The 25390-nt window shown below is 36.5% G+C and overlaps 1 protein-coding gene across 1 annotated transcript in view; it reads right to left on the bottom strand.

Annotated features, from left to right (window-relative positions):
- Positions 1-25390, bottom strand: part of LOC136373395 (ras GTPase-activating protein 1) — a 71525-nt gene that overhangs the window by 28207 nt on the left and 17928 nt on the right. Inside the window, exons 9-15 of the mRNA XM_066338302.1 lie at positions 15122-15200; positions 12649-12769; positions 11541-11697; positions 9173-9260; positions 6949-7026; positions 4250-4407; positions 3886-3962 (exon numbers count right to left, since the gene is read on the bottom strand). Coding sequence (XP_066194399.1) covers positions 3886-3962; positions 4250-4407; positions 6949-7026; positions 9173-9260; positions 11541-11697; positions 12649-12769; positions 15122-15200 — 758 coding nt within the window. The remainder of the gene's footprint in view (positions 1-3885; positions 3963-4249; positions 4408-6948; positions 7027-9172; positions 9261-11540; positions 11698-12648; positions 12770-15121; positions 15201-25390) is intronic.

The raw sequence follows: 25390 nt of genomic DNA, 5'->3' as shown, positions 1-25390 counted from the left end.
TTCCCATGGTTATACAGTAGCACTTCCTAGTGATAATATAAATATTATAATCTTATTTTGATCTTAAAAGATTGAAACAGAAACATCAACATATGGACTGCAGAATACTTGTTATAATTTATATTCAAAAACTTTAAGGAACACTTTCTGCTACTTAAAAAAATATATTGAACAATTAGGCTATAATTAGTCTCAATAAGAGACTGCCATTGAGAATTTAAAGATGCTTAAACTTTGCAGTCTAGCACATTAAGATAGAATAACAAATACACAGAAAAAAAACCCCCAAAAGTTGATCCATTCTTTGCAAGCACAGTCAAAAACTACATATAACAACCTTGAACCAAGAATGTTTTATGTGATGAACATTAGCAAAAATAAAAGGTAAAACTGAGGTTTCTTAATGGTTTGTTTGCAAATTTAACTTAGGGATTAATATTTAGTAACAAGTTTATATTTTGATGATTAATAATTGTAATCTGGAAATCAAAGTGGTTAAAACTCAGGGTTTTTTCAGAATAGAAATGAACTTAAGTTTACAGTGAATCATTTGTAAAGCCTTCGTTGAACCCAACCAGAACCAACCAAACAAACCCCCTAAAACCACTAACTGATTCGGAATAAAAGCTTATCTAAATGTTGACAAAGAATAAATTGCTCAATAATGGACATATTAAATGCTGGCTTTCTCACCCACAGCTTACTCATATGTTAGCACAATCCATTTACAAGGCAGTGAGGAGCTGTTAAGGACTTGAACCTCCTATTCTAAGTTCTTCAAAGAAGGGGCTGCCAACGTCTTATTTTTGGTACCTAGTGTTGGTAGACAATATGTTGTTACTGCCATTAACAAGTACCTGATAGGCTCCATAGTTTCTCCCCCTTGTTCAAAGCCCACCCATGTCAATGTAAGAGTGCTTACACATGCTACTTAATACATTTAGCACATATTTCATGAAGAATATGAGAGGGAAGAAGCCAAGTATATAACCTGCCATAGTAGGCCTATTTCCCAGTGCCACAGAAGTGATACACATGTATCACAGTGACTTTTTTTGTCCTCTAGCTCCATATTTTCAAATAACTTCAAAACCAAGTTATGGGACTACTGCAAATACAAACTGGCTGAAAGAAGAGACAAAGGCAATGCACTTGCAGCCCAGTAAGCCAACTGCATCCTGGCTGCACTAAAAGTAGGGTGGGCAGCAGGTCAAGGGAGGTGATTCTCCGACTCTGCTCTCAAGAGACTCCACAAAGAGTACTGTGTTCAGCTCTGGGGCCCCAAGCATAAGAAGGAAGTGAACCTGCTTGAGTGAGTCCAGAGGAGGGCCACCAAGATGATCAGGGGGCTGGAGCAGCTCCTCTATGAGAAAAGGTTGAGAGAGTTGGGGTTGCTTAACCTGGAGAAGGCTGTGGAAAGACCTTATAGCAGCCTTCTAGTACTTTAAGGGAGCCTACAGGAATAATGAGGAGGGACTTTATCAGGAATTGTAGTGATAGGACAAGGGGTGATAGCTTTAAACTGAGAGTGGGTTTGGATTAGATATTGGGAATAAATTCTTTACTGTGAGGGTGGTGAGGCACTGAAACAAGTTGCCCAGAGAAGCTATGGCTGCCCATCCCTGAAAGTGTTCAAGGCCAGGTTGGATGGGGCTTGGAGCAACCTGGTCTAGTGGAAGGTGCCCCTGCCCATGGCAGCAGGTTGGAACTAGATGATCTTTAAAGTCCCAAGCCAAGCCATTCTATGACATAGCCAGGACAGCTGACCCAACCTGACCAAAGGGATATCCCATAATACATGGTGGTGTGCTCAGCAATACTAGGAAGAATACTAAGCTAAGAAAAAGGAGGGGGGGGCATTCATTATTAAGGCATTTGTCTTCCAAAGCAACCACTATGCATACTGAGGCCCTACTTCCCAGCAAGTGTCTGGACATCACTTGTTGATGGGAAGAAGAGAATAATTTTTTTCCTTTGCTTCCATGTGCAGCCTTTGCTTTTGTTAAACTGCCTTTATCTTGACCCATGAGTTTTTCACCCTAGTTTTTCTCCTCCCTTCTCCCTGAGGAGGGGGAGAGAGAGCTGCTTGGTGGGCACCTGGCAGCCAGACAAGGTCAACTCACTACAAATATTGAAAAAATACAGTCCTCACATTAGTCCTTCTTCAGAGCAATTCACTTTTAAAAACTGTGGCTACAAAGGAGAAATGTTCAGAAATATTTTTTCTTGCTTTTGGAGGTTTAGGCAACATTGCACAGAGACAAGTTGGATATGGTCTCTTTTAGCTCAGTTTTTCTCCCCATATACTTCAAATATTTAATAGGGATGGGGATGTAGGCAGAGATGCTTGTTAATTATAGTTGATATGGTCTACTTCTTATCTCAAAATGAAAGAGCTCTTAGGTTTTGCTCTAAAAGTCTACCTAACCATGATCAAAACATTGCCAATCTTCTTGACCTAGGTAAGAACAAGATCTATAACCTTCCACTGGTTGGATACATCTAAAAGTAGCACAATCTCCTTAATCTGGACAAAGAGAAGGAAACTACAAGAACACTTTAAAAGAAGTGACTGAATTATCCCCTTCATGAATCATCCTTTGAAAGGGTCTTTTACTAACCAAAGCTTTGGCCAAGATAAAGAATTTTCTAGCTCAAATGAATAGAACCATGCAATGACAAGGTCAACTGCAATCAGAAAGTCCTTTTGTCTGTCAAATGAAATACATATTTTTTCCTTCTGCTATGCAGAAAATTTTGTAGTTAAAGGAAAGGTCAACAGTTTTGAAATTGAATTAGGTTTGGCAAGAGCATTCAGTCTTCAAAGTAATTCTACTTTCGTCAAAGTTTCCCTACAAATCTCTTCTTTGAGAGGAAAAAAAGAGAAATAAATTGACATGGAGGCAACATAACAGGCCAGTAACACAATACCATGCAAATCAAAACCAACAGCAACAGATCATCATTACTGTGCTAGGCTTTGGGACAGGTCTGAACACAATGGAAAAGTACTTGGAACAACTGTTGGGCGAGAGGGTGTCTGCTCTGCAGGCAACAGAGAGGAGGCAAAGGGATGAAGTTACAAGACAATTATGGTGGGAAACAAAATACCTTGAAGGCCAAAAAATCACATTGTGTGGCTCAAAATTCAAGTATGGGTTTTTTGGGGAGAGTTCATTTTGGTGGGTTGGGTTTGAGGTTTTTTGTTTAGTTTTGGTTTTTGAAAGCTGATAAGTCTTAGGTCTTGTTAGTAGTTTTCTGGAATAGAAAAATATAAACAAAACAGCTGAAGAAGCTGTGTAAATAACAGGAGGAAAGTACAATCTTGGGAACACAAATGAGATACGATGGGGGGAAGAACAAGATGCTACAAGGACTGAGGCAAATTTTGTTTGACAGACTGTCAAATTGGAGTTTTTTTAATTTATTTTCAAGTGAGGAAAGTACTACTGTTTCTCCCTCTTTCTCACTGGAAGCAACAAAAAACCCTGAGAAGGAAAAAAGTAACTCCACACAGTTGAGCTTAAAAAAAAATTAAAGAAATTAAATGAAACTTAACATTTTATGAAGGAGATTAATTCTGACAGCTTTTTTTTTTTTTTGTAAACATGGTCACAGCATAACACAATAGGTATACTGGAATAGAGCTAGAAAAGCCATCAGATATATAGTATTGGATTACTGTGTATTTTACTACTAAAAACATGCAGGTTCTTACTGTAAAAACATTAATGTAAAATTCGTAAGGGACATCTAAAACATACCAATACAGCTGTATGATAGTTACAGAATATACTTAATTCTCTTGTAACAATGTTTGACAAGACCAATGAAATTCTATCCATTGTTAAAGTATGTATGCATCCTTTACATAAAAATACTTACATATATCTGGATCTTTACTTTTCTTTGTTTTGTTACTAACACTTATCTCAAATCTATTAATATCAGATGAAAGATCACTGGGGAAAAAGAGAAAAAGCCCCAATTAATACTATATTTGGCCAACATTTAAATTTATTCTAAAGTTATTTTAATCGTGAGTTATCATGACCAGCCAAAGACAATCAAAGACTTTGTTAAAGATACTTAGATTCATACATAAAATTCTATCCAAGCATTTGTGGATACTATATAACCATACATACAGTATTTTTAAAAGCAGATACAAAACACTACAGTGCAAAGAATCTTAAATGCAATGCAACTTTGAAGTAAAATTCAGTAATTCAATAAGATTAAGACTTACTCAAAGACGAATTCTTCTGACCATACAGGGTTCTGACCTTCTCTGATATGTGTTTTTGCTACCTGAACACTGTTCAGGTAGATGTTACAATATGGATTAGTAAAATGTTTTACTGGGAGTGTATGAGCTTCTTCTACATTCAAGATAAGACTGCTGACCTAAAGAAAATACATAAAGTTTATTTATTTAAGAAAGAATGGAATTCTCCCCCCTCCCCATGTGGAGCCTTAATGTTAAGCAAGAAATACTAAATACAAAATATAATTTCCTAATAGAAAGAGCAGGGAAGATGAATAATGAAAGAAGATTTTAAGAAGCACCAGGGACAAAGCAAGAGCAACAACTTGAAAATAAACCTCCAGCACCATAGCTTTACCTCATTTTTTATTTTAAAACCATCACTATAAAATTTGCAATCACTAACTTTTCTACGCATAGAAAATTCTGCTGAAGCTAAAGACTTGTATCTTAAGTAAGAACCATGGACAAGTCCAAACACAAAGCTGCATTTCATGCTTTCCTAACAGATCAGGCTCAATTGGAGTCAGCAGTGAACCCTGGCAGCCAAGAGGGCAAACCACATCCTGGGGTGCATCAAACACAGCATAACCAGCCAGTCAAAAGAGGTTGATTATCCTGCTGTATTTAGCATTGGAGCAGCCTCACCTTAAGTACTGTGTGCAGTTCTGGGCCCCACCATTTAAGAAGGATGTGAAGGTCCTTAAATGTGTCTAGAGAAGGGCAACAAAACTGGTGAAAGGGTGGGAATGAATGTCCTATGAGGAGTGGCTGAGGACACTAGCTTTGTTTAGTTTGGAGGAAAGGAGGCTGAGGGGTGACCTCATTGCTCTCTACAGTTTCCTGAGGAGGGGAAGTGGAGAGGAAGGTGCTGAGCTCTTCTCCCTGGGATCCAGTGATAGGACATGTCGGAATGGTTCAAAGTTGTACCAGGGCAGGTTCCGACTTGACATTAGGAAGCATTTCTTTATCCAGAGTATGGTCAAACCATGGAACAGGCTTTTCCCAGAGAGGTGGTTGATGTCCCAAACCCATCAGTTTTTAAGAGGTACTTGGATGATGCCCTTACTTAATACTATGCTTTAACCTTTGGTCAGCCCTGAATTGATCAGAGTGTTGGACTAGGTGATTGTTGTAGGTCCCTTTCAACTGAAATACTCCTATTCTATTCTATTCTATTCTATTCTATTCTATTCTATTCTATTCTATTCTATTCTATTCTATTCTATTCTATTCTATTCTATTCCCCAGTAGATTACATAAAATTCTTTTGTTTAACACACTACACTGTTTTCTCCCTTTTATAAGGAAGATATTAGTCTGTACCGTAGATTCTCAAAATAAGAGCACTTGGAAACTCAATTTCCAAAAAATGAGAAGTGAACACTCTGAACTCATTTAAATTAAATACATTTTAAACAGTCTACTATTTTACAAACTTCTGAACTGCATGCAATTCATACTTAATCAAATATCTACAGATATCAACTGAAATCAATTTAGTCAAATACAGGAAATATAATACTTGATCAGGTCAAAATTTCATTTAAATGCAAATATTCAGTACCAGAAATTTCAAAGGACAGTTTGAGAAACTCCGAAACTGATATAACTTCTGTAAGGCAGTCATGGAAGTATGATTTTTGATCTTTATACACTTCATCTACCTTGATCATTCATGCTTTTTATAGTTTTCACCTCTCTAAACAGTCCAATACTTCCCACACTTATTTACCTGGAAATTCTTTTACTCATTCCAGCCTATATTTTTCTCATTTTCTTTATACATTTGGTATAAGATGATCAAAACTAACTGTATCCTAAATGAGAATATCATAAATATGAAATAGTATCTATCTTCTATACTATTCCTTCATGCAGCCTAACATTTGCTTTGTGTTTGCAAGTACAGAACTATTTCAGATGATCACTATGTAGGTGCTTCGCTTTTCTGGCTCCAAATTTCTTTGCCACTTCATATATCAATTGACCTAATTTAGTTTACTTCTTCAGAAGTATTCAATCATCTTTAATGTTGACCACAAAAAAATTTCTGCATTTCCTAAAAAAATCCCACCAATAAAATGTATTCCTTTTCCTATAGACTGGTAAAACAGCTACTTCCAACATTCATAGTGTTCAAAGATACCAGGGATTCTTTATTCTCATTATTCTTCAATCATCACTTATATAGTCATTTATGATTATCTGTCCTCTACCTCTGAAAGAAATTCTGGCCACAACAGTACTCTCAAGAAACCAAAAGAATATACACCACAATCACAGTTAAGCATCTATTTGTCACTGAAAAATGAATATATTAGTTATATTATTATTTTGGTTACATGTGACATAAGTCTGTCAAATTGAACTGTAAGAGTTAAGACAATACAAATGCTGAATTGTTGACACTTACTTGAATGGGATCAGAAATTAATACCTAGCAAAACATCTGCCAATTGCCTAAACACCATTTTGATCTTTGTGTATATAGATATCATAACAGAGTGGAAGTCATTCGCATTGGTTTAACAAAGTTACTGTATAACTCCAAGAAAAATAAAGCACATGCAGGATTTACTATTGTTGAAAGGAAAGTTCCGACATATATCATTTTGCAAGAAGGAGGCAACCTCTCCCCCTCTTCTCTCTCTCCCTCTCCCATATCTATATAGCTTCACCTGACGTAGACGTTTATTTGATGTCCCTGTACTGTTTTTCCTTAAACTGCAAAACATCTGCAGAGCCTTCATCCAATCCTAAAAGATAAAGGCACAAAACAGTGTAACAAATAGTTAGATACAGCTTCTTGCAATAGAACTGACATATCAAAAAGTATCTGAAGTTGTTTCTTTAGTTTAAAAAGAACCAACTTATATACAACTCAGAGTATGAAACTTTGAATAGTAAAGCAAAATTCATAAATTTCTCAGTAAATCTAAAAAGACATTGGCAAATTTGAGTTTCTCCTTTTAGAAATACCAAGCATTACTAATGGATATACAGTGACCTTTATCAATTTTCCAGATTAGTCATACTTAATTAAATAAAAAATGGTATATAAAATGAAGCAAGACTTGATTGCTTCTGAGAAACTAACAGATAAGTCCAACTGTTCTGATCATTCTCTCTTCTATTTCTATATGCAATTGTATTTACTCTATGTGCTTCAAACTAAAAACAAAGCAGCATTAACAGAAAAACACTGAAAAGTATAACCTTCACCCCCATTCTCTCTGCTCATAAATACATAAAACAGAGTAGATACTTGGGAAGGTGGAAGATATGCTATAGCCTCGTTTCTCATGTTTTCACATCCCACACCATCAAATGTTGCAAGTTCTCATGAAGCACAAAATTTAGGCTTTGACTAACATTCATAAAGGTGTAGGTCAAAGATCTGCTAGCTACTCTCGAAGTGCAATTTAATAATTTTTAAAATACAGGTACATTCAGTATTGCAGCTATTCTCAAGTAAACCACTTTGGGAGTGAAGTTTAAGCTTTCCAAACCTTCCACAAAATGAGTAAATGTCAACTATGCATCAAATTTTTATTAGCTTGCTTTCTTATTCAAATAAGAAAAAGCAAATAAAGAAATATAGAACTTACTAAACACTCTAAATTAATCTAAATATTTCCTAGATACAGTCATCTTTATTCTCCCTTTTAACAGGAAAATCTATCTCCTTAAACATCACAGCTTACAGCAGCAAGTATGAACAGTACACCATAGTATGCACAGTGACACTAGCTATGTCATGAGGCTAACATATGTCATGTATATGAGGCTAACACTACATTACATTACATTCACTTAATGGTTTGTACAAACCTCAGACAATATGCAATCCATTGGACAGCTGCTTTGATATTTACCCCATTATATGAAAACCATCAAATTTTCCTTAGTATGACAACAAAACTATTCTTCTGTGAAATATTATAAAGTACAGACAGCTGTAACTTCTGAGAACATAAGCATTAGTAAAACATCTGACTTACCTGAACCAGAATAATTTTATAAAAGAAATCCCAGTATTCTGTATAAATGCAGTGAACATCTTAAGTGTTAAGCAAATCTAAACCAAAAGTAGATTATACCAAATGTTCAGAAAACAGGACAAGATATTCTGCATGTCCTGACAGGATCTTCTGCCTACTATGTATTCTTAAATAAAATCAAATGCATAGCTTGACTTCTGACACAAAATGTCAGTTTCAGAGCTCTGGAATACCAAAACAACTTGATGAATAAGAACATAGTCACATCTTCCATATGCTCTCCTATTAGTGAGTGACTTCTAGAGAATTAAACTCTATTCCTACATTTCTTAATCAGCAAACATTACCTGTTAGAGAGCTAATAACTACATGATACCAATGTAAAACACAAAAAAAATTTATTTTGTGCAAGATTAGGGCCTAAGACAGGACGAATAACTGTAAATGGCTTGACAGATTTTGATTGGTAGGCATACCTGCATTAGTATTTTAGTTCTTATCAGGAATGTGCCCTTGAAGCAAAACTCCCACTTACCATGCTCTGGTTCATTAGTTGGAAGAGTGCTGGAAAGTAAACTTTTTTTTTTTTTTTTCTGCACTGAACTACCCCAAAATATATTCTCCAGAAATATCTAATGGAAACTAATGGAAGTTCAGTCCATGGACCAGACTTGAACTTCTCCAAAGTAGAAACCCTAAAGCATAGGTAATGTAGGTGCTGGATTATCATCACCAACTATATCCCTCACAGATCTGCTATTATTGCATGGTAATATTTGCTAATGTAGACATAGCCACCATACATTGTACACTTGCTTTCTATTAGAGAAGGATAATATCATTAAACACTAGAAAACAAAAAATTACTTTTAAAATTATATTTACCAACAAAAGCTCTCACCTGCACTTGTTCTTGAGTTTCGCCTGCAAAGTAAAAGATGTAATGCTCTTCACTGAAGTGCTGAACTACTATCTGAAAACAGTTTGGCCTTAAAATCAAACAAAACAAAAATGTCGGAAAAAAACCCAACAAGAAATGTTTCTACATGCTTCAAAAGTGCATTTTGGTTGGAATGAATGATGCAATTTCAAGAAAATTGCACTGTAGTTCAACTAGTTTGTTTCAGAATATTTAAGAAACTTGGAACAATTAGTATTGAATATACATGTACACTGATACTTGAGGCAAAATGCATCTGATAGCATTAACAAGTCTTTTATGAGGACTATTCACCACAAACATTTTAAATGATGCACAGGTTCAGCATTATATCCCAAGCACTTAATCATGCCTTATAGATTTGTTGTTTTAGGAGTTCAGGAAACCATATTAACATAATGATTTCTTTATCTGAATGTGTTCCACAGCTCTCACAATCAATAAAATGTGTACTGGATCATGATCAAATATGTGTCATAGAAACTTTTTAAGCTCTAAATGTGAGTATAACATCTTCTCTATTTTATGTATGCACACACTCATTTGTCAAGAAATCTCAAAAATATTTTGTACTGTTGCATTAAAAGTTGCACACTACAAGTACACTGAGTCTTCCACATTACCTTCAAGGTAATTTGGCTCTCCCAAACACAGTTACATGAAGGATCTTACTTCACTTGCATGTGATATTTCAGTCTTCCCTTTCTCCCCATCCATTGTTTAGGTAAATACTGGCATGGCATTTTCTGGCCATGCACACAGGAGGATTGAGGAGAGGGGCAAAAAATAGCTGGGTCAGGGGCTACTTAAATTATTGTTAAAGACATGCAAAGCTACAGCTCTCACTGTACTTCTGAGAAAAGGGGAAATATATTTTAAGTAGCTGGTAAAAATAAGAGGAATTTTGTCTCAACTACAGTTTTTCATCAACAGCTTTCCCAAGCAGGTGCAACCATACATCTCCTTCTACCCACACTTTCAGTGTTACTTATTATCTAAATATAATTTAACCCACAGTACAGCATTTCTTAGAAGCTGCTCAACATTCACCATTAACCAAAACACTCCTTGTTTACAGTATCCACCAAAGTTTCATGTATAATTGTGAAATTTCATGAGGAATATCTCAGTATTTTTTGAAATGGTACCCTCATATCTATGGCTCCTCATTGCAATAGTTGTGCAGATCTTTCAAAATGATTGCAAAATGTATAAAAATCAGATGCTACAAGAACACCAGATCTTTGCAGCTTAAGAAATGCCACTAATTTTAAACATCTACCTTCACATTATCTATGTGAAAAGACTTTAGGTTGAGTAAATTCTCTTAATAAATATTAAGATGCATGGAATAATCAGAGCTGCTGTTTGTGTTTTTCTATCTGTTATGAAAAAATAACATTTGCAGGAGTAAATGCATATATTTTCTTCTATATTGCACAGGATTGCATATTTTTTTATAATTAACAATGAAAAAAGTGTGATCTCTTTCATCTTAGTTATCAGTGATATCAGGAAGTGATTTGATTCTCAATGTCTTTGCCAGTAATCAAATCACTTGCAGTTGACATATTTAGTACAGTAAATGAAACTGTGAAAATGCTCTCTTGCAAAAATAATTTTTAAAATGTTTGCTTATATGAACTAACTTGTTCCTCTAATATTGGTTGGTCTAATCTGATTCTTATTGATGCCTAAATAGAAAAGCACTGACACATTATATACCTAATTTACCTTTCTAATACCTATCAACAAAAGAATGTAGATCTTTTGAAATTGACAAAATTCTTGATCTTATCAACTCTTGGTTCAATCAGATTAAAACACTCAATACAGTTGCTTCACAATCTTTTTAATACATGAAGAACAATTCATACACAATATTGAAAAATGACAGTGCAAAAGGCCAAATCATTATCACATCATATTATGCGAGAAAATCTTAAATTCCAAAATTTCTCACTAGAAGCTGTTTATGAACAGTTCCTAGCAATCAAGTTGCCATGGCTTAAGTTTCCATTAATCAGTTAAATTTGTTTACATATGCTCTTGCAATCTACACCAACTATGGAATAAAATGCAATATGAAACAAGACTCACAATACTTGCATTTCACAATCAGCAAAAGCTAAAAGGAAACCCCAAAACAACAACCAACCAAATAAAACCCCACACGTCGACAGTAACTGGGGCTCAACTGTCAAAACCCAAGTTTATTGTGCCAGGCCAACTTGTTCATTAGTGACGAAGTGTTTGTATCTTGCATATATCTCAAACTAGTAGTTAGCTGTCCTGCTGCATGTACAAGAATTAAAAGCCAGTGCCCTACCTGCCAAATAAACTGTCGTGTACTCCATAGACTGAACAAACACTAAGGTCTATTAATCCTTTAGGTTTTGTGGCTCGTTTTTCACTTTCAAAATAAATAAGCTGGGCATCATTTCCCTCCAATATAAAGTACAAGTTTTTCCATCTTTTTCCTTTACCTGTAAGGAAAGTATAATATTGTTTTAAAGAAAATGTAAATTCTGTAAATGAAGAAAAAAGAGAGCAGTAAGGTTTTTGTCAAAATACAAACAGAAGAACAGTGTACACAGAAGAACAATGTACAGGTAATTATGTTTAAGCAATAATATCAGTATACATACTCAATTTTTTCAGGATGCAGCTAAAACTAGACCCTCTTCACAGATTAAAGTACAATTTCAGATGATTCACTAAACATTTTTATTAATCTCAACAGGATTAAACAAGTGTGTGTGAGCTCCGTTCATATCAGTGAGAAGAGTACATCTATACAGTTTTCAAATAATGTATGATGCTGTAAGCAATCTAATTTATCATGGCTATTTTAAGTAAGAAACCGAGTTCTTTTTGCATGAGAAAATTATTCCTAAACTCTTACCAACTGATCAGCATAACGAATTGCATCACAATATCTTAAATCAAAATTACTAAAAAACCAGAAATGGGAATAGTGTATATGCAAATCTGGATCAGAACCACAACCTAAACACAGATATATAAAAAAATTGACCATTTCAAAATTAAAAAAAAAAAAAAAGAAAAAAAGCATTAAAAAATGTTAATACACGGAGATTTATATGTTGAGTTTTGTTGGAAGACAAATTAGATGTACCAGTAAAATGTGGATTTAGCCACTGACTAAAACAAAAATAAATCACTCGTTGTTTAATGTCCACTGAATAAAACTAATAAGGTTCTGAACTTATTCATACATAAACCAGAGTACATTTTGGAAAAACATTTAGCCTTAATTTTCAACTTGATCATCATAGATCCACCACAGCCCTTCATAAACAACCTTTTGCTCACTTCAGTTTTGCCTCCACTAGTACCACCACTAGACAAATTTTGCATACACATCTGCAATTTTTAGAAAAAAGATACATTTTATAAAATCAAACAGGACTCACTTTTTTTCAGAAGATATCCTTTTTTGACAATATTTTTATAAAAAGCATCCTTTGTTTTGCGACGAATTGTATTGTAGATTTCTTTTCCATCAACTGTATCATTAAACACTGGTTCTTGATGCTGGTGAACAAGGAAGAAAACATTGAAAACATTTTTTTTACGCTCAGAAATCACTGTGAAACAATTGCATACTATGCAGCCGCAACTGAAGTTTTACTGAATGCTACCAATTCTTTATTTTCTCATGTATCTTAACAAACCAATATAATTTTATACAATACATTTGGCAGAAATGTAATATAACTATTTCTTGTGGAATGATTAGGCCACAATTATATTATGAGAAGAAAAACAAGGTTTAAATACAGATCAATTTTCAAAAAGTAACATCTGTATTTATGTGTTTTAATACTAAATACCTTTCAGCGATTTATGCAAAATTTACACAAATCTTTAAAGGTTATTTACCTTCTAACTGTCTTCTACCATGGATTTTGGGACTGAGTAATTAAGGATAAACTCTGAACCAACAAGAATGGTATAGATCACAATAAAAACTGAATTAACACACAGCTAATGCACAGTTCCTCACTAATCTTATTAGCACCCGTATTCTAAACGACTATCATTCTAACAAAAAGCAATAGGAGAAAGTAGAAACAAGACATCGAAAAAGGATAAATTCACATATAAAACGAAGATCTGGAAACGTAGTTACCCAGCTAGAATGGCCAAAAGCCAAGCCAAGTTTGACCTTACCAAATCAGCTGATCAGCAAAAGTTCTTTAGCCATAAGAAAACATGAAAAGCAAGACTATCAAGCAGTGAGAACAGTACCAAGATGAAGTGATATGCACTAGCTCCATACTAAATACTCTACTTTTCTCTCCTGTATTCCATAAGAATCATGGTTTTAAACAACATGACAAAGGCAAGATGAAAAACATTTCAGTAATAGGAATTACAGGGCTGACAATAGAAGCAATATCCAAGTTTTTACTAACTCAGTAAAATCCCCGTAACATATCTATGAAAGAAATAACATACAAAACAACACATCTAGTGGAAAATGTTTTAAAGTAAATTTCAAAATTCGAAACAGGAAGTCTATTAGATTGAAGCAATAGCATGCAAGACTTGTGATTTTTTTTTCTTCACAAACAGCATGACAGTATGTGGTAATCACACCATCAATATCTTTTTTTATCAGTCACAAATATATCTTAATAACTTAAAATAATTTGATGCAGTCTCACATGAAAAATTAGTCAATACAGAGAAATCTATTTATACAGTAACCATAACTGAATAGACAAAGTGCCAAAAGGAAGATGATCATCATAATCCAAAAAGAATGATGGAGAACAAGGCAAGTTATTGGGTGAAGCTTTTCAAGGATCAGTCTCTGAATTCAAGTTTCCTCACATTTGTCCCAACCACATTAAAGAGCATGAGTTAATAGTAGCAGAAAACTGGGAGGCATTGATGACAAGCCAATCAGCCAAAAAAAAAACCCAACAAACAAACAGAATAATAAGGTATGATTCTAATAATACAAGATAAACATTGCCCTGTTGATACTTACCAATAGTTAACAATGATACAATGTGGATATGGTAATGACACAGATAACGTTCTAGGATATGACACAGATAACCTGCAATCTGGTAAACACTCTCACAGAAAAAAAGGAATTACTAATGACATCGTAATCTCAGCTGTTCTGGTCCATTACATTCAAGAAACACAAACTCACACTGGAATCTGTGGTAGTAGGGCAACTACAAGAATCTTATGAAGAGACAAAAACCAAATTTTGGTATGCTCATGTTAGTGAGCTGACTAAAGAATAATACAAGAAATGCCCTTGAATGAATATAATAGATCTAACAAAGGGGTAACTATTTAGGTTAGAAATTAAAACCAAATTTCTAACCATCAAAACAGGAAAGTTGAAGATTAGATAGGGAGAAAGGATAAAAATGTACTTTTGAATTAGTTATAACTTTATGAAAAACTAGACAGTATAGTTTATTATCACTGGCCTCTTAGGATGAATTTATGCTACAGGGCAACAATGTTCTTGAACACACCCTGTATTCCTGGCCCCTTGAAAATCTCTGAAGCTTTTCTGTTCATATAGATTTTCTCTGAAGGAAGAAAGATACTAGACACAGAAGAACAGAGAACAACCTACTTCAGGGACCAGAGTAAGGGGCACAAGATGGAGCATTTACACCCCAGAGCACAGACAAAGCTTATTATAACTTCTGTTTACTACAAGCCAATTGATAAACAAATGCATATGAAAATAAAATGAAAGAAACACACAAACTCAAAACAAAAATTCAGGAGGAGATGATGCTGTTTAACTACAATAGATACCTCTGCAGTAATTCAGTTCCTATATTATAAATATTTGAGTATTAAGTCAATACCTTCAATAACAAGCACTCAGAGTTGAAGTTTTACCTGCATTGGAACAGGATCTTTGAGGTAATATCCTTCAACAATCTGTTCTTTTCTATAATGTTCAATGATCTCTGCAATACTGTTCAAATAAGGAAAATAATATTTAAAATGTTAAACCGATTAATTTTTCCTCTGTGACACATGCAATCACACATTTCCTCACAAATTATAATAAAAATCAAGTGTTAAACATCATAATCTCGTTTGCAGCAATGACAACCTACTAATACATTGAAGTCAAGAAAATTCACAGAACTGTATTTATTTATTCTAAACTTCACAGAATATTTTCAATCAGTTGTTGAAAATGCATGTATTGAGTATGTCTGGGATGGAGTTAACTTTCCCCACAGCAGTCCTCACAGTGCTGTGCTCTGTATTTTTAGCTAAAAAGGTGTTGATAAACAATCAGTTTTGGCTACTGCTGAGCACTGCTCCCACAGCATCAATGCTGTCTCTCCAACCCCATTCCTCAAAAGCCAGTAGGCTGGGGGTGGACAAGAGCTTGGGAGGGGACACAGCCAGGAGAGCTGACCCAACCTGACGAAAGGGATATCCCATACTGTATGACGTGCTCAGCGATAAAAGCTAAGAGAAGGGGGGGGGGGGGGGGGGGGGGCATTCCTTATTAAGGCATTTGTCTTCCAAAGCAACCACTATGCATACTGAGGCCCTACCTCTCAGCAAGTATCTGAACATCGCTTGCTCATGGGAAGAAAAGAAAAAAAATCTTGTTTTTCTTTGGCTTCCCTGTGCAGCCTTTATACCTTTCTTTGTTAAACTGCCTTTTTCTTGACCCAAAAGTTTTTCACCTTGTTTTTCTCCCAGTCCCACTGAGGGGGCTGAGGGGCAAGAAAAGGTCTTGGTAGGCACCCATATTCAAGTAACATGTGCATTTCTCAGCTCTCCAACCTGATTGAAAATTGTTATTTTATTAGTAATAATTTTCAAAGTTCTAGAGTTACTAGGGAAGGGGAATGGAAGATATTTCAAACTGTGGAAATCAAGTTCTTTCTAGGAAGACAGGAATGGGAAATAAAAAAAGTTTTGTAACATGGATTATGCAGATGGTACTTCAAATCACTGAACCATCATGTTAAATTAAATACTCAGTAAGTAACATGTCTCTATGGGTAAGCTTACATTCTAATCACCAAAGTCTGGTTTAAATTCTGTTTTGAAGGATCAGGAAAGAAGTAGTGATAGACACAATCTAAAATTCAACACATCTTTGAATTGTTCTTATTTTTGTAGTTATTGAAAGTTACATTGTAATAAAGAGAAGTTAACATCAACACAGATGAAACATTAATCTATGAAATATAAACCTGAAGATAAAGAGGTAATTCAGAAGAGAACAAAAACATACATTATGTGTTTTCTCATTTCATAGAGACTGTTAGCTGTGTGTGGAAATGCAATCAAAAAGGCACACATGATAGATCTTTGGCATATTACAATTGGATAAAATTTTATCGAAAGGAAAAATATAGGCTACTATAGAAATGATCATAAAAACAATCATAAAATACATGTAACTAAAACAATAGAAAGAAATCTATTTGCTTTTCCTCAATTTCATTCTTCTAAAGCTATCAACTAGTGTATACACATTAAGCTAAAAATGTTCACAGAAAGATTAGTTATTTTTTCAAGTTTGTAATGACTTGATTTTCTCAATATTACTAAAACCCAAATAAATTTAAAATTTTATTGATATGTAACATGCATATGCCATTTTCACCATGAAAATTTAAGCATTACTACACTGCATAAAAGAATCACTCACTGTATTTTGCATGTTGAACAGCTATTGCCAACATGAGGGCAATCAATAATAAAGCAGTTTTATACAATTTCTTTATCCCTCCTCTCCCCCACACAAACTCAACTTAGATGGTCATTATCTATTGTCTAATCAATGAAGCAGTCCAAATGACTGAACAAACAAAACACTACAAACAGAAAGATATCACATATAATCAAATACACTTGGGAATGAATTTGCAAGTCATCCAAGTTATCTAACATAAAATACAAAGCACGAGATGGAACATACCACAAAAAGAACCAAGGTGACAGGAAAAAAAGGATTTAAAAAATTTTTCAGCATCTGAGAGCAACAAAATCCTACTTACATAAAATACATTAAGGAAGGTATAAATAAGCACGAATTTAAAAAAATGAATGGTTAAACTTGATTCAATATGGAGAAATAAATATGAGTCTCAATACTACACTACAGATACATTAGTAACTATAAAATGTTTAGCATAGTTTATTAGGCTGCCCAGATCCTAGCTACTTGGATAATTTTAAAAGTATCTAATCATAATGAGTAGTATCAGTCTTTTAATACTGAATGGGTGAATTAAGAGTTATTCCAACAGCTGATGATAAGGACATTAGAACAGAACAGCATTTTACTCCGATAAGGACAGTAGAACAGAACAGCATAGCCCTGGAAAAACAGATAAAGGATGTAACTTAGACAAACAAAAGTAATGCAAAATGCAAGCAGGATGCCGGCTCAGCTCTGCAAGGCTGACAAAGCAGAAGTTATGCAAAACAACGATCTTGCGCTTACTCAAAAACAGAGCTCAAGGAACAGCCACCTAAAAAAGGACACCAGATGCTGAAGACTACCAAAGAAGCATATAAGGACTTCTGATAAGGGGTGTGACCATGTAAAATAAAGCCAAGGAAGTGGGGATAGCGAATGAATATGTAATCAGTGTGTATGATAAAAACTCTGTTCACTTGATGCTCAGTGCACTTGAATGGAGGAAGGATCCTCTGAGTGACCAGCATGCTGCAATAAAGAATGCCTGCTTTCTAAAACTCAAAACTGTGTTAGAAAGCTTTTATCTGGCCGATTTTGGAATCAGTGACATTTCAAATAGTGAAGAATCCAGAAAACAGAATACTACATCATTAAACTATAAGGAAAAAGAATTAACATGTTAAGCCCATATTCTTCAGCCTATCAAAATATGGATTAATCTATCAGTTATAATAAAAAAAGTCTTCCAACAACTCCAATCATCATCTAGTCTAAAAATTGTCTCATCTCTCAAATTAAAGATAATTTGAAACCTTGTTCAATGTATAACTGTTGGGTCAATATTTCTTATGTTCTACTTTGACATGAAATCAACAGATATACCACCTTGTGCTGCTGCCCCCCTTCTAAATTTTTCAAGTTTTTGGAAAACTCTGTCTCAGGAAGGTGAGATTTCAGAAAGAAAGAAAACAGAATGAAAGGAAAAAGTGGCATGAGATATGTGGTAGGATAGGTATGCCTATCCTACTCTACCTTCTAAAATCAGAAGTGAAACTTTAAAAAGTGCTACCTTATATTCAAATTTTTACTTCCCAGGTAGTTTGCATATCCAGATATGGGACTGGAAGTCCCACAACCTGTATAAGCAATACTACATTTCTGCCTATACTCCAAAAGCAAGCACAGGTAGCATTTTCATCAATCTTCCCAGTAAGGGGAGAGGCTTTAGAAGAAACAGGTGAACTCAAGACATCAATATCTGGCTCCAGGTCTGGTGCCTCTACCAGAACATTGCTTTTTATAACCATGAAAAGTCTGAAACACAAGGTATGCTGGGACCTGACATTATACATCTGTCCTGACAAGGGAAACGCTTCTTTGTTCATAAACTCACAAGACTGATTGAGAGGACTTTAAACTACAGTCATTGTAGGAAGGGGATACCAACAGGAGAGCTGAAGGTAAGCCAAAGCTTGTCATGGCATCGCCTGAGGGTGGCAATGCTAATGGGAACATTTATGCTGTTCCGAGTAGCACTGAGGACTTAGGAGCACATCTAAAATGCTTGTACACCAACACATGCAGTATGAGAAACAAATAGGATGAACTGGAAGCGCTGGTCAGTTCCCAGAGTGACAATATCATTGGTATTCATGAGACTTGGTGGAATGAGTCCCACAGTTGGAGTGCTGGGATGATGGGCTACAGGCTGTTCAGGAGGGATAGGCAGGTCAGGCAAGGTGGAGGAGTTGCACTGTATGTAAAAGAGACTGTACAGTCCTTACAGTTAACAATAATGTGTCTGAGAGACTCTGAGTGAGGATTTGGGGGAGGGAAAACAAAGCAGCTGTTCAGAGTAGGTGTCTACTATCGATCTCCCAGACAGGATGACAGCACTGATGTTATTCTATAGGCAATTAAGAGAAATCTCTGGATCAGTAGCCCTTATCCTTATGGGAGTTTTCTACTTCCCTGACATCAACTGGGAATATCATATTGCTGTGACAATTAATGCTAGGAAATTCCTAAAGTTTGTAGGAGATAACTTCTTGTCACAGATACTCAGCGAGTCAACTAGGAAAGATGTCATCCTAGACTTATAGTTTGCAAATAGAGAAGGACTCATGGGAGATATGATGGTAGGTGGCTATCATGGCCACAGTGATCATGAAATGGTTGAGTTTAAACTTTTCAGTGTAATGAGAAAAAAGGACAGCAGAGTTGCTACTCTGGACTTCAAGAGAGAAAACTAGGCTATTCAGGGAGCTACTTAGCAGTGTCCCCTGGGGAATCTGTTTTTGAGGGCTTAGGGGTCCAAGAGTACTAGTCAGTCTTTAAGAATCACCTTCCAAAGCACAGGAATAGGCAATTCCAGTGTGTCACAAGTCAAGCAAACGGGACAGAAGACTAGCTTGGCTGAACAGGGAACTCCTTGTCAAGCTCATGTGGTGGTTTAGCATGAATGTGAAAAGTGTTTTTCCCTAAGGAAGTTCTAGCATGGATTGTGATTGACAGCTTGGCTGACGAATGGGAGTGTTTCTACATCTCTGGAAACACAGTCTTAAATCATAGATTCCCAGGTGACTTGTTCCTTTCCTTTTCTGGCTGATGAGAAGGTAACATCATTTGCAAGTCGGGGTTCGGGCTCGGCCCCCTGGGGCCAGGCCTGCCAGGCCTCGGGGAGGAGCCCTGCCTGTGGGACAGTGGCTGAGGCTGGCCGTGTCCCCTCTGTCCCCTCCCGGCTCCTCCGATGGGGAGAGGAGGAGGAGGACTGCAGATCAGCAGTCTGGCCCTGCGCCAGGACCTCGGTGGCCGTGCTCTGGGCCTTGGTTGCCAGAGCCGCTGTTCCAAAGGAGAAGAGACTTTTTAAGAACTTTTCTCCGGAGCTCCAGGGAGCTCCAGGGCTCTCTCTCTCCCTTCCTCCCCTCCACCATCACCTGTGGCCTTGAAGTTCCTGGAGTCCGCTGGAGAGAAAAAAAAAAAACAAAACTCTGGGCAAAGACTTTAACCCTTTTCCCTCCTCCATGGAAGACAGAGGGATTTGAAATGTAGAGAGAAAGCATTGAGACAAAGTCAGTGAAAGAACTGAGAAAGACTATTGGAAGATGGGATGGAGCAAGTGGACATTTTTGACCAGACTTCTTTAGATGTGAATTATGGGGAAATGGACTGTTTTTGTAATATCCTAATGCTGCTTGGGGGAATGCAAGTTCTAACCAAAGGGTTGTGTGTATTGATATACATGGGTTTTAATTGAAAATTTTGATTAGAATATGTCCCTGGCTCCTGTGAAAGAACAAGGAGGTCTCTATTTCCTTTGAGATAGAGGTGATTTTAGAGATGGAAGAGAATCCCTGTTTTGTACTAGAAAAGCATTCTTAAAATGATACCCCAAACAGCGTGGAAAACTGTTATATGGGTGAGACTGCACAGAATCTGCAAAAATTCCAGGCAGTTGCAGATCTGTGGCCTTGAAAGCCACCAGACCTTTTCTTGTGGTGTGTTCTCCATAACCCTAGAGAGGTTCCTCTCCCAAGGTGATGTAGGATTGTGTTTAAATGGTGGCAACTGACTGAAAATTATAGTTTTCTCTCTGTGGTGAGTGGGAAAGTGAACAGTTTGGCTGGGGAGGGGGGGGGAAGGTGTTTGAATGTCTCAGAATGTCTCTTTTTTTTTTCTCTCTTTTTCTTTAGTGTATATTAATAAAATCTATCTGTTTTTACTTTTAAGTTGTGCCTGTTTTGCCTTTTTCTCCCAAAGTCCTATCTCCCAGTTGATAAATGAAATTTGGTGAACGTGAAACCATGACAGCTCAGAGGGAAAAACAACTGTATGATATTTGGAACTGAGGTCAGGCTTCACAGAAAACTTACAGAGCCCTTGTTTGCATATGAAGGGAAAAGACATTGAAGGCTAAAGCTCAACTAGTGTGTAAACTCTGGAAAGCAGCCCTGCAGAAAGGGATCTGGGGGTGCTGGTTGACAGGAGGCTCAGTAGGAGTCAGCAGTGAGCCCTGGCAGCCAAGAGGGCAAACCACATCCTGGGGTGCATCAAACACAGCATAACCAGCCAGTCAAAAGAGGTTGATTATCCTGCTGTATCTAGCATTGGAGCAGCCTCACCTTAAGTACTGTGTGCAGTTCTGGGCCCCACCATTTAAGAAGGATGTGAAGGTCCTTAAATGTGTCTAGAGAAGGGCAACAAAACTGGTGAAAGGGTGGGAATGAATGTCCTATGAGGAGTGGCTGAGGACACTAGCTTTGTTTAGTTTGGAGGAAAGGAGGCTGAGGGGTGACCTCATTGCTCTCTACAGTTTCCTGAGGAGGGGAAGTGGAGAGGAAGGTGCTGAGCTCTTCTCCCTGGGATCCAGTGATAGGACATGTCGGAATGGTTCAAAGTTGTACCAGGGCAGGTTCCGACTTGACATTAGGAAGCATTTCTTTATCCAGAGTATGGTCAAACCATGGAACAGGCTTTTCCCAGAGAGGTGGTTGATGTCCCATGCCTGTCTGTGGACAATGCCCTTAGTAATATGCTTTAACTTTTGGTCAGACCAGGACTAGATATTTTTGGTAGGTCCCTTCCAACTGGAACAAACAAAAAAATCCAACCAACCCCACTCACCCAAAAAACCCCAAATTCCAAAACCTACCCCAAAACAAAAAACAAAACCAAAAAACCCCACCCTCCCATAACAAAACCGCATCAAAAACAAACAAAAGAAACGCAACTGTAAAACAGGGAAGCTATTCACAGAATAGTTGAGGTTGCAAGGGTCCTCCAAGATCACCTAGTTCAAGTCCCCATCTCAAAGAAGGTATAACAGATTGCTTAGAACCTTGTTCAGCAATGTTTTGAGTATCTTTAAGGATGGAAGCTCTACAAGCTCTTTGGGTCTTCTCTTCCAGTGTTTGATCACCATCACACTGGCCAATACTACAAAGTTTCTCTCTCTCTTCTTCGTTCCCTCCCTATTAGGTATTTATACAGAGTGATAAGATTCCCTACCACCACCTTCTCTTCGTAAAGCTAAACAGTCCCAGCTCTCTCCACTTGTCCTCAAATGACAGATACTCTAATCCATCATCTTCATGGTCCTTTTCTAAAAGCCTACAACACCTGGACTCACTATTCTTAAGCAGTCTCCCATCCAGTACTAACTGGGCCCAAAGCTGCTTAGCTTCTAAGATGAAATGAAACAGTATGTTCAGGATGGTGTGGCCACAGGCTAGTAAGCATATTTCTGTTTGAGATTTCATGATATGCAGTTAGTAAAATCACATCCCCTCCTGTCCCACCATCATACCCCTTGTCCTCACAATCGACTTTGCCAATTTTTACTTGAAAAAGTTGATATTCATAAAATCATTTAGGTTGGAAAAGACTTCTAAGATAATCAAGCCCAACCATTAACCCAGCACTGACAAGTCCACCACTAAATCATGTCCCTAAGTACCACATCTACACAGCTTTTAAATCCCTCCAGGAATGGTGACTTCACCACTGCCCTGGGAAGCCCTTTCTAGTGCTTGACAATCTTTTTGATGAAGAAATATTTCCTGATATCCAATCCAAACCTCCCCTGGCACAAATTGAGGAAATTTCCTCTTGCCCTATTGCTTGTTACTTGGGAGAAGAGACCAACACCCACCTTGCTAAAATCTTCTTTCAGGGAGATGTAGAGAGCAACGTCTCCCCTGATACTCCTTTTCTCCAGGCTAAACCTCCATTCCCTCAGCCACTTCTCATAAGACTTGTGCTCCACAGCTTCATTGCCCTTGTCTGGACATGCTCCAGCACCTCAATGTGTGTCTTGTAGTGAGGGGCCCAGAACTGAACACAGTAACCAAGGTGTGGCCTCATTAGTTATAAGTATGCCAGTAGTCACCTATCTTGTCCATGAAACAAACGTAAAGATCACAAAAGTTACATGCTTTACTGAAGTCCATGGAAAAATACTATTTCAATATCTAGTCAAAATAATTCACTCACTATGTATTTCACATTTCCTACATATCAGTACCTCCAAATAGACAACTAAAAGACTATAGACTGTTTTGTAGAGATGATATAAGAAATAAGGAAAGTAAATTTCCATATGAGTGTAAATATGGTCTGTTAGTTATACTCATCAATAGAAGTTTTGAGCAATTTATATGCAGAATAGTGAGTGAACATGCAAATGGAGAAGGTTAGTAGAAAAAGTAGTCTTCCTATGCCTCACAGAACACTAGATTGCCAAGATGTAGCCAGGAATTTTTTACCATGATCACCCAAAATAACGTTGGCTGGTTTTTGGAATTTAGTCTGATAAATAGTATTGCTTATATTGGTTCCAGTCCCATGTCTGGATATTTACATTACCTGGAAAATAAAACAACAGTCAACTTTTGAGTTGGTTTCTTAACTATTCTTCAGGCTGTTACTTTTGTATGGAAAACTTTGTTCTATAATTTTTGTGACTACAATTGTAATCAATACTCTGCAAAAGAAGATTGGCTTTATTTTATCCATGTTTAATCCCACTTAAAATCACTAAAGGAGCAAGAGAATTTTATTCAAGAGAAACAACACTACTACCAAGGATGATTTTTTTTTTTAAGTTCCAGTGTAATACTAGTATCGGATTTAAAGCAGATACCTTCAGAGCATTTAAAGAAATAGCTTATAAAAAAGATCAATGAACATTGTTAAACACATGCATTTAAAGAAGCAGCAAACCTTCAACCTCTAGTTTTTCACCTTGAAGACAAACTCTACATTTTTTAATAAAGAATAAACACAGATGTTCTCTCTGCCCCAAGAAATGCTCATAAATCATTTCAGTATCTTGCATAAACTCATACTTCCTATATTTCTGTTCTGAATTTAATGCCGTTTGATGCTTTTCAGCAAATTCTGACTGTTTCATACAACAATCCACCTTAGTCTATTCTGACTGTTTCATACAACAATCCACCTTAGTCTTCACATATTTAAAGATTTCCTTCTTCCAGAGTCCATAACAAATAAACCAGTACAAGAATTAGAAGCACACAGAAAGCTATTCCTTTTTTTCTGCTTCAAATTTATTGCCCTCTGCAGTATATCTTATGGTAAATAATTTGGAGCAGTTACCACCTCCATTTTGCATCATTATCCTGCATATTTGAACTTCCAAGAAGTCTAGCAACTGTCAGTAAATATGAATTGGACAGAATTTGAGCCTAAGAGTATATTAGTAATTCTCCAAAACATTCAACTAAAACTAGAAGTCTTTCAAAGCCAAGTAGTTCTCTCACACTGAGGAAGATCTTTGCAACCTAGGTGCCAAAATATTCAAAAAGCCCTCTAAAAGCATATTATCATAACTTAGCGGTGCCTAATCTTTTAATCTTTTTTTCCATCCAATGTCAAGGAAAGAATCTTCTCTAGTAAATCTAGCAGTGGGACGTAATAACTTATTGCAGTAAGTTTCTAGAGCTATACTCTCAAATACTGCAAAGCCATTTGAGACTAATAAGACTTCCACTAATTTGCTAATCAGTTTGACATCACCTAGAGTGTTTGAAGTCTATCATTCTCCTAATATGCCATATAACTAGAGAATGGGCAAAAGGGGGTTTAACTTCAAAGGCTGACACTGAAGCTATCTTGATTTTCAATAAGGATGTCTGGAGGCCAGACTGATTAATGTAGAAGATACTCAAGCAGTCTGTGTGTGGGATATATATAGGTTAACAAGGTTCCAATTGCTTAGTCCCAAACCATTGTCCATTTGAAATCATATGAAGAAGTCCACTGAAGTTCTTAGTTAGGAGACCTCAACATTTTCTTGGACACACCAGTTGCTTGATCTCTACCCACTCAGAAGCCAAGCTGGAATTGAGAGAAATTCTCAAATGGAATGAAGAATGCCCTAGTTCTAGGTGAACAAGTCCAGCAAATTTCTGATCATGTGACAGGCAATGGCCTCATTTAAGAGAGACAGGTGAGTTTTCACTATC

This window comes from Sylvia atricapilla, chromosome W (genome assembly GCF_009819655.1).
Source record: "Sylvia atricapilla isolate bSylAtr1 chromosome W, bSylAtr1.pri, whole genome shotgun sequence".
Lineage (NCBI taxonomy): Eukaryota > Metazoa > Chordata > Aves > Passeriformes > Sylviidae > Sylvia > Sylvia atricapilla.
Note: the sequence above shows the minus strand (reverse complement) of the source record. Positions and strands in the feature narration are given on the sequence as shown.